General features: G+C 53.4%; 1 protein-coding gene across 2 annotated transcripts; it reads right to left on the reverse strand.

The window, feature by feature from the left end:
• Positions 1-1329: 1329 nt before the first annotated feature.
• On the reverse strand, positions 1330-11133 carry PTGES (prostaglandin E synthase). Of its 2 annotated transcripts, none has more exons than XM_065854109.2 (4): positions 10904-11133; positions 10054-10234; positions 8489-8571; positions 1330-6442 (listed from the first exon to the last, which is right to left on the reverse strand). In XM_065854109.2, exons 2-4 carry the CDS (start codon positions 10156-10158, stop codon positions 6193-6195), a joined length of 438 nt encoding a protein of 145 aa, XP_065710181.1. In that variant the 5' UTR covers positions 10159-10234; positions 10904-11133; the 3' UTR covers positions 1330-6192. The 2 variants fall into 2 exon arrangements, with proteins under 2 accessions (XP_065710181.1, XP_065710180.1); XM_065854108.2 differs by lacking the exon at positions 10904-11133 and adding an exon at positions 10644-10881.
• Between the last annotated feature and the right edge of the window lie 237 nt (positions 11134-11370).

The raw sequence follows: 11370 nt of genomic DNA on the forward strand, positions 1-11370 counted from the left end.
TTGTGGATGTAATGGGGATGTGGCTCTTTCCTCACTGGCCACAGCAGTTTCCACACCTGCCCTGGACAAGCAGCACAGGCAGGGGACTGATGACCCAGACACGGGACAAGAGCCATGATCTGGCCACCTTCACCTTGCATGGTGCTGGCACCTGACAGCTTCTCCTCAACACCTGGATTTCACCCCAGGCTCCCAAAAGTGGTCCACATGCCTCAGGAGAGGGACAGGAGCAAGGGGGGAGCATTTTGAGGCCCCATTGGAGCTGGGATGGGTTAGGGGGACCACAGTCCCACAGCAGAGCTGCCAGACTTTGGATCAGCTTGGGAGCCCTCAAGCTGATCCATGGAGACAGTGGATACTCCAGTGGCACAGAAAACAACCTAATGAAGGTCCCTGTATAACAGCTAATTGCAATGCCTTGCCAGATCCATCTTATTTCATTCTGGAGATGAGTGTGGGCTACTGAGGAAGGAGTGTTGGGGAAGAGGACTCCGTTTGCTTTTCCCCTTCACAATCCCCCCAGCAGTGGCAGAGTTTGCACAGGCAGCTTGCAAATTCCCCACAAAACAGCAGCTCACGTTAATGTTGGCCTCACACTCATGACCTTGGGAGCAGCACTCGCACCTGCCCCCAGCAGCAAGGAAATGGGATGAGACGGGATGTGGCCAGGAGCAGGCATCAGAGCCCCTTGCTGCCAGGTTATCAGCTCAAATCCAGCGCTGTAAATGGGGGTGGAAACCTGTAAACACTAACTGATGCTCCACAGACATCAAGGACGAGCATCTGTTACTAAGTGACTTGTAGATCATTAAAGGCAGTTGCCCAACCTCCTGCCCAGCCCCATGCAGAGAAGATCCCAAGCAGCATCCTCATGTCCTCAGCATGTGGCCAGTGCAGAGCATCCCTTTGGAGAGCATCCAGCCTGGAGTCAAAAGACCCATGGAAGTGAAGAGCTTGCAGGTCCCAGGGCAGATTCTTCCAGTGACTCATTACTGTTAACTGCTGGAAATATGTCACTTATTTCCTGTCTGAACTGTCCCAGCTTCAGTTCAACTCCTGCTAGAGCAGAAGGTCTCAATGCGTAGTCTGCCAGGTCCCAGGAGCTGATGGACCACTGAGGGGTCTGTAAACCAGGAGACAGGCAAGCAGGGAAGGTTGCAAGAACATTATTTGCAAGTTAAGTTTCCTTCCTCAAAGCAGTTGGTTTTCAACCAGCTGGCTCCCAAAGGGCAAGTCTCAGCTCATGGGAGCACCTCCCTGTACCCCCTTTTCCTCGTTTCTGACCCCGCAGCCCAACACTTGTGCACAGATTTCTGACCAACAAAAAGCTGAAGTTTGCTCCCACAATATTTTAATGAGAACAATTTTATATTGTCATCAGCATCGGCTGCCACGGCAGCGAGACAAAACAGAGCTCACATTTTCCAGCTCGCAGGGATGCCAGCCTGGTTATCCGCGGCCAGAATGAGCTGTACAGACACGCAGCGGTTACAGCATCTCCTCTGCCACCACCCTTGCGCTCAGCCCTTCTCCCTCTGGTGGCAACGGGCTGGCCCAGACACCCTCCAAGTCCTGCTGACACCACCGACGAGCTACAGAAACACATGTACGTATGACAGCAATATGTCAGCTCCCAGCAGCTGAGCCCCTCCTGTCCTGGGGGATGCGATGGTCACCCCAAACTCCGTGTTGCATTTGGAAGGAGCATCTCCTCTCTGCAGCTGATATTTTTTCTTGCTGCTGCTTTTCTCCAGACCCCAAAAAGAAGCAACCTAAGGCGGCAGTGAAGCTTTTGAGAAGCTGGATGGCAGCTATATGCTTGGGGGGGGTAACGCTCTGTAGCGATTTGGGAAGGAGGGAGGAAGCAAAAGTTCGCTTTGTAGTGGGTGTTACAAAGCCAAGGAAGAATTATTGCATGCAGATGCACAGCTGGGAGCGAGGCAGAACATCGCGTCTGCTTGCTCTGATGGGCAGAGACGAGCTCCCCAAAGAACAGCACCCAGCATCCATGTGTCTATCTCTCCATTCACCCCATGGTCCCCACGGGTTGGGGGGGGTCCCCGTGGCACCCGGAGGCGGCTCCAGGTCCCCCCGCCGCCACACGGGGGCGCTGCAGCCCCGCGCAGGGAGGGGTGCGGTGCAGAGCGCCCCCCAAACCAACTAACCAAAACATCAAAAATAAGAAACAAATATAAAAACAGTGGATAAAATTTCCCTTGTGTCAACTGCATCCCCGTGTGTGCCAGAGAGGAGCAGTGAAACGCCATTACTTTTTCCAGGGGACAAAACCTCAGGGATGTTCACACTTGTAGAGCTGGCACTACTTGCTCTCCCTACAAGTCACAGGAATTCTAATTCCTTGAAAGAATTAAGGATATTTGTGTGGTGCGAGATGGAAGAGTCCCACGTGTGCTAGAAGAGATGGGAGATTTTGCACTGGCAGAGAAGGAGGAATGACCTGTATCGCAGGAGAGGTGCTAAAGGGGCATCGTGGCCCCAGACCCCAGATGGGGAAGGGAAGCAGCACAGGTGGGTAAGGAAGGGGCAACCCCAGAGCTCAGGGGTAGGAGGGACCCTGGGGCTGGACTGGCTGGAAGTTGCTTGTGGTGGGTTTTCTCTTGGTTTTCCCCCACCTCCAAACACCTTGGGCTCAGCAGGGCAGGAGGAAGACACATACTGGCAGCGTGAATCATATTCAGATATTTGGGCACCAAACTCTGTTGTTCTGCAGCCCCAGGTGGGTTTCACAGTGTTACCATTTAAGCTTTGAGCCAGGTGCGAAAACCAAGTTGTTGGCATCACACACACACCAAAACCCAGAAAGTGGGAGATGCAACCACAGTCCCCCCTCTCCTGGAGCTGCAGGGAGCCTGGGGACATCCTTCCCCCACACCAATGTGGAGCAGGAATCTGGGAGCTTCAGGATATTATTTGGGAACAGCCAGGGGGTGTTTTAGCTCATCACTTGCCCCGCACACAGCAAACACCACGGGCTGTGCTGGGGCTGAACCAGCAGCCGAGAGCCGGGCTCTGTCCTGCCTCCCACAAACCTCCGCAGCGTTTCAAAATAAGCACAATGGTTGGGCCTCTGAAGTTTGCCTTGTGGGCTTTTACTGTTTGTTTTTTTGGAGCCAGGAGGGTTCACGTTCCCAAGCTTTTCCCTGTAGCCAGGACAGTGTGGTTTATTTTATTTTATTTAATAAAAAAGAAGCAAGGAGAGCTCTGCGTGTAACCCCAGCTTCCCCGAGCAGGGCATCAGGCACCAAACAGGCAGGAGGAGGCTGGAGGAGCTGGCAGCTCTGGAGATTTGGGGAAGGGGCTGGTTCTGCAGCCCCATTTCTTCCTTTGCATGGCAAAAAAAATCTCAGTCCCAGCTACATTTCTAACCACAGCAACACGTACTGGAGAGAGTCCATTTTATAAAGCCACTGCCTTTCTTATTGTAAATCAAAAAGCATGAGGGAAAGGAAAAAAACCTACCAAGTGGAGTAATTTTGTCCATTTCAGCCAGGTAACACATACACCAATGGGGTAGCACCTCCCACACACAGTTTGAGAAAATAGGGGAAAACCAGGGAAATGAGGCTTTTGCTTCCCAGTAAGCTACCAGTAAAAGGAGGGAGTGCTGAGCTTGAGAAACACAGGCAGCTCCTCTGCAAGGTGTAAGCACAGAAATGAGAGCAACCACATCTTACCTGAACTTCTCCAGCGCTCCAGGATTTAAGACCCAGCTTGGCCCCATGGGGAAAAAGCATCTGGCTGAATGCAGGCAGGAGTGAAGAAAACTTGCTGGGACAAAGCATCTCATCCAGTAACCTGCTCTGGGGGAGCTGGGATGCAGGAGAGTTAGGGAACACCAAGCTTTGTAGCAACCTGCTGCTCTAGAAAGGAAAACTGAGCCCAGCAAGGCTCAGCTCTGCTGAATTTAAAGGATCAGCACAAATAATGCACACCTGGAAAACAGCTGTCTCTGCAGGGCAGGTGGGCCCCAAGGACAGGGACATCTCTTTAGGTGTTCTGGGGCCCTTCAGGCTCTGCAGTGGGGTTTAGCAAAGCGCTTTGCAGCTGGGGAGCCGTCCTGCTGGGGCTGGACCCAGCTGCTACCCAGCTGCATCTGCTGTTCCTGAAGGAAGGATGTATCAGAGCACAATGGTTTGTTTTTATTGGGAATATTTGCTTCCTGCCAGTAGGATGCATGTGCAGCAGCAGCAAAATGTACAGGAGTTCGGGACCTTGTGCACCATGTGAGGCAGAAAACGCTTGTTAAGGGGGGGATGTATTAACCAGACATCTGCTGGGGCTGTGTAAATGAGAAGTGGCCAAGAGCAAACTGCTGAACCCGCAGTCCTGCCCACCCTCCACAGCCCGTGGGCCTCGTGTCCCCTGCGGGACAGCAGAGCACTCTGCCCCAAACCTCAGCAAACAGCTTCGCCTAAGGGCACATCTAGGCTGAGGTCAGGAGTTACTGGTACAGAAGCTCCGACCTGAGCTGGGCAAGGGCTCAGAGCATCAGTCTGAGCTGGTGTTTCACCCCGTGATCTGTGCACGCTCAGTGAGGACTCGGGAAGAGCATCCCCGAGGACAGCGGGGTTAAGGGAACAGCTTTAGTGCTTAGGACAGGTGGAAGGGGAATTTATTTTCTGCTCATTTTGGTTTTGCCCTGTGACCTTAGTAAAGCTCTGCATGGAGGGAGAAGGCACTGAACAGCAGAGCCCTCCCCCTGCCCTGTCCTGCATTGGGATGCTCCACCGCATGCTGCTGCTGCCTGGACCAGCCCTCGGCACTTCGGGACAGCCGCAGAGCAGAGGAGCCCACGAGCGTTTGTCATCCTGCAGCACCCTGATCCCAGCCCCTCCTCTCCAACATGGTGGCTTTCAGGTGACACCGCAGAGCAGCGGTATTCAGGTGACACCGCAGGGCAGCGGTATTCAGGTGACACCGCAGGGCAGCGGTATTCTCCTGCAGGGAGGTTCAAAGCCACGCTGCTCATTTCCAGAGCTTTCTGCAAACACCAGTTAATCCCAGCTGCGCACGGCTCGGCAGCGGCGGACAGCAGGAAACAACTGAAACAAAACACCACCAAAGCGGTCACGGCACATTGCCCAAATAGTAATGGCCATCCTGCGGCCAGAGAAAGGCTACAAACAGAGGGGGAGAAATTCAGCCTGCTGCCCTGGGAGCGTTTTCAGCCATCAGCAGCACGTGAACACAGATATCGCCCTTGGGAGTAAACTCTGTTTGTAAACTGCAAACCCCCAGTTCTGTGTGAGCATCTCAGTCTTTCCCTAAGTCCCAGAGCTTTGTGTCCAGCTCTTGATGGGGAAGCAATTCCTGACGGCTGCTCCAGGCACATCCCTCTGAATCTTGCCACGATGAGGCCAAGATGGAAAAGCCACAGGTGCTGCTGGCCAGGAGGTGCTGGTCAGCGGCTGTGGGGTGTCTGTGCTGGGACAGGCGGCTCCTGCCTGCAGCGAGGCTCCTCGGCAGGACCTGTGTCCCGTGGTGTGAGATGAGGCAGCGCTGGGAGCACTGAACGCTTCAGTGGCTTCACAATGTCACCCCTGAGATGTCAACTCCCGCGTTATGCTGCCTGGCAGGCACCTGCCTCCTGTCCTCCTCAGCGCAGAGGGGACCTCAGGGAACCCCCTTTCCACAGACTCACACAGCTAGGGAGGAGGAGGGCGGCTGTTTTATAACCCCCCACTCTGCTATCACCCACGTCTGCTGACCAAAAGACTTTGTGAGACCCTCACGATCTTCTCTTCCTGATTCACGGGGTATTTGTGACCAAGGGGAAAGGGCACATATTCCTCTTCCCAGTTCCAAATGCAGTTGGGCCAGAAAACCTTCTTTTCTTCAATAAGCCCCTTCCTTGAGGGGCAGTTCGGGTGCTTTCCCCCTCCCACCCTTAGCAGGAGTGAGAGAAACCTGCCTCTGTCTCCCCTTCCCGCTCCATGGGGAGACGTTCCTCTTCTCTCTGATGACTTCCCTGCTCAATTTCGGTGGCACAAGACCTTTATCAAGGCTGCACTGAGCATCCCTGGGGTGCAGGTGGCCTCCCTGGCAGCCATGTACATACATGTACATACACACACACGTGCACACTCACACTCGCACACGCAGCACCCAGTCCAGCCGGGGGAACCAGCAGAGCGCAGGATGAGGGGGTTGGATGGTTGGTCTCGCTGGGGGTTACCAGTACGGGGTGGTGGCCAGGAGGATCTGCAGAGCCATGGAGAAGCAGGGCAGCTGTGCCACGCTGTAGGCCACCGAGCGCGTGGGCGCCTTCAGCTTCAGGAGGTAGGCGACGGTGTGGACGATGCGCCCCACGCAGAAGATGAAGAAGTGGATCCTGGCCACTGAAGGACTGGGATCCAGCAGCGAGTAGATGGCTCCAAGGAAAAGGAAGGGAAAGATGTTCTCCATGTCATTGCGGTGGGCCCTGAAAAGCGAAATAAGTTGGATTCTTCCCACCGAGCTTCTCTGCTGTCTCCCATCTCTGCCACCTCCCATCCCTGTGGTCTCCCATCCCTTCCAGCCAAAGCACACAGCCTGGGGTGCAGTTCCGTTGGATGGGGCGGCAGCAGACCCCAAAGGAGCCAGATCCCTCCTACACATGCAGGCAGCAGGATTTCACAGCCCGTGTTTCTCCTGTGGGATGCTCTTGACGCTTGCCCTCTGTGACTGAGACACCTTTGCCGTGACAGATAACAGCTCCGGTGTTAGAGCTTTCAAATAAACAAAGCAAAACAAAGCCCCTGCAAAGCTGTGAAAAGCTCAAAGCTGGTGCGACGCCAGCATGGCACAGCCCCAGATGTGGCCATGTTATACAATAATGAGGCCATTTCCAGATCATGCTTTCTCCAGAGAAGAAAGGATGGAAGGGTTCGTGGCTTCGTCCCTCTCCTAAGTACATCCAAATGGGACCGTGGAGGAGCGCCCCCTGCACCCCCACACTGTGCCAGCAGCACCTGCTTCATTGCAGCATAATCAAGCTGGAGGGACCACTGTGGCCATGTGGTGACACGGTGACACTGACGGGGCCAAACCCACACTCCATCTGAACATGCGCACATCACAGCATCACCTGCCACCACCCACATCGCTACCGAAACAGGATCTGGCCGTGCGTAGGCTCTGTCCCTCCTCTGCAGGGACCAGCCTTTGAAGTGCTGAGGCTGTCCTTGCCCTCCCATCACCTCTGCTTCTCCTTCTTTTGCTCCCTTGCAATGCGAGAGCTGCTTTCTGCAGTGCAGAATCCAGTCCTTCAATGGGGGGGACTCTCAGGTCAGTGGGGACAGATCTGGGCTGGAGAGCGACCCAGGCACAAAGTTCAGTTGCCTTTTCCCTGTTACCTCTAAAGGTTTGCATGGCAGAGATGAAGTCTTGATAAGAGCTGCCCTTGCTCCCCCTTCCTGTGCCCCAGGATGTTTGAATATTCACAAAGCCAAGAGAATATTTTAAGCAATTTCTGGCCTGAAACAAGGCCAAGATGCCTGTGCTGCTCTCCTGCACAAGCTGCATCACCCTTGTTCGGGGGAAACACCTTGGGTTTAATTTTTCTTCCCCAGGGCTGTGAGCAGATCTGCAAGGACCGACCCCGAGAGCTTTAACTGCACAAGTCAGATTCCAGACTTCCCCAGGTCTTTTCGGCAGCTCTGGATATTTATTTTTATGGAACTGTTTCTTTTCTGACTAATCAAATGAGGATTATTTTTACTATGACTAGTATTATTTTCTTTCTCTTAGCAAGCGAACAGCTTGTTTCCCCTCCTTCTCTCACTGCAAGCCCAGGGATTAGGTGGCACAGGATGTTTTTTAAAGCAAATCTTGCAGGCAGCAGAGGTGAGAAGCACAGTCTCCCACCCAGAGCTGGTGGCCAAGGGCTTGGTGACAGCAGGACACGGCTCCAGTCCCTTTCCTGCACGTCCCCAGTGATCCAGCCCAGCACTTGAGGCACCTCCTTCTGGGTAAGGGGGACAGAAAACCAAGCCTGGGGCTGAATAGCCCTGGGTTTTACCTCTGAGGAACTGTGAGCCCCACAGAAGAGGGGTGAAGAGTCAGAGTTTGCCCAGTTAGGGAGGCAGAAGTTATTGTCATCGTGGCACCCTCTTTGCAGAGCCCCAAACAGAGCGGCCACACTGGGACCAGTCACTCAGTTCCCTATCCAAGCTGCGTGGGGGTCTGGGGGTATTTGGGGTCATGTCAGAGCAGGACACAAGGAGCCTTCAGGTGTGGGTACGGGACAAGACTTGGGGGACTTTGAGCATCTAGGAATTAGTTTAATTGTGCCAGAGTCAGATGCCAAACCTGCCTCCTTCCTTCTGTCCCTGCTCCAGTGCACCCCATTAAAGATTAAACCGCTCTAGTGTGCAGGGTTCCACATCCAAGCTCCAGGCATTTAACCCATCTAGGTAATTACTTAATTAATGAATCCTTTAGCTTCCCACTGCTGCTTTGCAGCAGCTCCCAGGGCCCGTGTACTCGCCTGCGGCACCGCTCCACGTCGGGGTCCTCCCGGTGGTACTGCAGCCCCCCGTTGCGCAGCGCGTCCTCCGGGTTTGCAAACGCCTGCAACAGAGAGGCTCTGTAACATATGTGCTCGTGATGTTTTCTGGATCTTGACAGGTAGAAGCTTTACTCCCAGTCTTTAAGACCGGTGGGGATTTCTTCCTGCCCAAGGAGAGCTGTCAGCCTAAGTTTCTCACCACCCTTCACAAGCACAAGAGCAGCTGCACTTCCATGTACACCATTCTGGGGGTTAAATCTTGCACCTCCCGATGGGTTTTCCTTATCCTCTGACAAACCCAACTCTGCCCAGTGAGCAGATCCCAAACTCGGGGCTTCAAGGGAGCTCCAGCCTGATCCCAGTCCATTCCTGGCCGTGAAACGCACATAAAGCAGACTCTGCCAACCACCAAATGAGCTCACCGCTGGCACAGAGCTTGCAGACACTGAACACGGCATCCAAAAGATAACCGAGACCGGCAGACTAGTTCAACCAACTGAGGAAGGATATTCCCCGGCTGGCTTTTTTGGCAGAGATGCTGGGTGAGTGAAACCTGCCCCAGGGGAATCGGATCCTACACTAATAAACGTACAAATAAAAATGATTTAGATGAGCTCCCCACCTATGCTCAGAAGCTGTTCCTCAGGGACCTGCTTACAAGCGGCAGCTTCACTTTGCAGCCTGGAAAGGACCCTGGTGCTTGTTTTAATCATGTTACAAGCCCCAACTGTCCCAGGGCTGGAGCATCGTTTAGAAAAAAAGGGGAGAAGCCAAATCACCCATTACAATGATGCTACAACACAGGGAGATCTACTTCGTGTTTTATCTGAGAGCAGAAATCTCTCCCTTCTGCTCCACCGATGTAGTTGAAAACTTCTCGAATACTTTAAAACAGGTTTCACAGACAGCTGAGTTTTGCCACAAGCTCAGTTTGGGCTGCAGGCGATACAAGGTCTGGTTAACCCCGTCTCCCAACAGCAGATTGAGCTCCTGGTCCTCCCTGTATTTTCCCCTGTGTCCCAGGACCATTTCCTCCAGCTATTGTGTTTATTCCCCATGACTTTCTGCTCTCCTGGAGCATTCACATACTGATTCGGCCTCTGAAAGCTCGAAACCTTCCTTTTACATTGCAAAAAAAAAAAGGACCATTGCAATTATTTGTTCTTAAACCATTTTCCCCTTCCTTCTTTTCTTCCAGACACGGCAAATGAAGTGCAAACAGTCTCTTTGAGGAAGCAGCTCACCTGCATGGCACTTTAGATCTGAAATTACTATTTAGATTGGGATTCAGAAATTATAAACACCAAGCTACAGATGGTAGAAACAAACAAAAGGAGCCAAAGAGAAGCGAGATATTTATCTGCCACAGCTATGGAACATGTTTTACTTTCAACTTAAGTCAAAGAAAACTCAGCTTGCTTCAGGAAAACTTTGTCGGCCTCTACAGAAATTAAAAAAAGAACAAAAAAACAAAAAAATAAAGAAGAACCACAGAAACCGAAGAAAAACGCCAGAAAAGAAGAAAAATGGAAAGTAGAACTTACCTTCTTTCTGAGTCTCACTTGTCCTGTAATGATGGCCACAACATACATTTTTAAAATCAAGATCGTGCTGTAGAATGCAAACGACATAAGCACTTTGTTTTCCATCGTTCTGGGGAAGGAGCCGCCCGGTCGCCTGCTGCAGTCCCAGCCAGCGGAGATCCTGCGGGGCTGTGAGAGGGCTCTGCGGGACAGGGCAGAACAGCCACCTTTAAACACCACAGAACCCACAACTGCTTCTCCAGCAAAAGCCCCCAGCCCCCATACAGCCCTTTGGGATGGGCAGGAATAAACCAGGCAGCAGAGCTACCGGTGATTGAGCCCCAGAGCGGGACACGGAGCAGCTCCTCGCTCCCTGCCACCCCCAGCGCCGTGGGGATGTGATGACCCAAGTTGGGACACCGGCACCTCCACCTTGTGAGACACAGCTCGACCTCTTGTCTCCCTAAACCAGCCCATCGCCATCCCCCGGCCCCACGTCCCCTCCTGTTTGTGCCCCGAGGGACAGAGCTGCCCAGAGCATCCCTCGCCCAGGGATACGAACTGAGCAGCCCTGGGAAGAAGGAGAAGTTAAGAAGAACGTCGGCACCTACCTCAGCCGCATCCAGCCCGTGCTCTGCGCTCCCTCCGTCCGATCCCACAGCCCACCCCTCCGTGGCAGCACTCCCAGCACTCCCAGTTCCGCCCAGTGTGGCCAGCCCTCCCCTGCACAGCCACCTGCCAAGGGACGGGATGGAGGACAAGGGACAGAGCTGTCCCTCAAACCATCACCCGGGGGTCTGGGCTGCCCCCCGGTTGGGAGGGGAGCACCCGGAGGGACCAGACTGAAAGCTCAACCAGCCAAATCACTGACCTCAAAGCCCCAAACCTGCGAGCAGCAATAAACTCCAGCCTGCCCAGCCCCAAAACCAGCTCGTCCTGGTTTTCTCCGAGAGGGTGAATCAGGGCAGCTGGGTTTAATTTTGTCCTCAGTCTAGAAAGTGGTGTTTGAATTTGGAGCTGGCTTTTCCCCCGCCATCAAACACTGGTGAAGAAAGAGCAGGATCTCAGCCTCTGCAGGCAGCTGGGCTGCTCTTCCAACGCAAACCTTTAACCCCTTCTTCCCCAGCACCAGCATCAGCAAATCCCCGGTGAGCCAGCAGTGCGGAGCAGACTGGAGCTCTCCAGTTTATTAGTGTTGAAGGGCTGGACTTAGACACTTCAGGCAAATGGAAACTGTTGCAGACTGAGTGGAAAATGAGTGCTTTGAGGATGTGAGCAGTTTTTAATTCACTGACATGTTGGAATAAAGAAAATACAAAAGTTTCAAGCCAGAAGAAT

Source organism: Patagioenas fasciata, chromosome 20, assembly GCF_037038585.1.
Source record: "Patagioenas fasciata isolate bPatFas1 chromosome 20, bPatFas1.hap1, whole genome shotgun sequence".
NCBI classification, from domain to species: Eukaryota; Metazoa; Chordata; class Aves; order Columbiformes; family Columbidae; genus Patagioenas; species Patagioenas fasciata.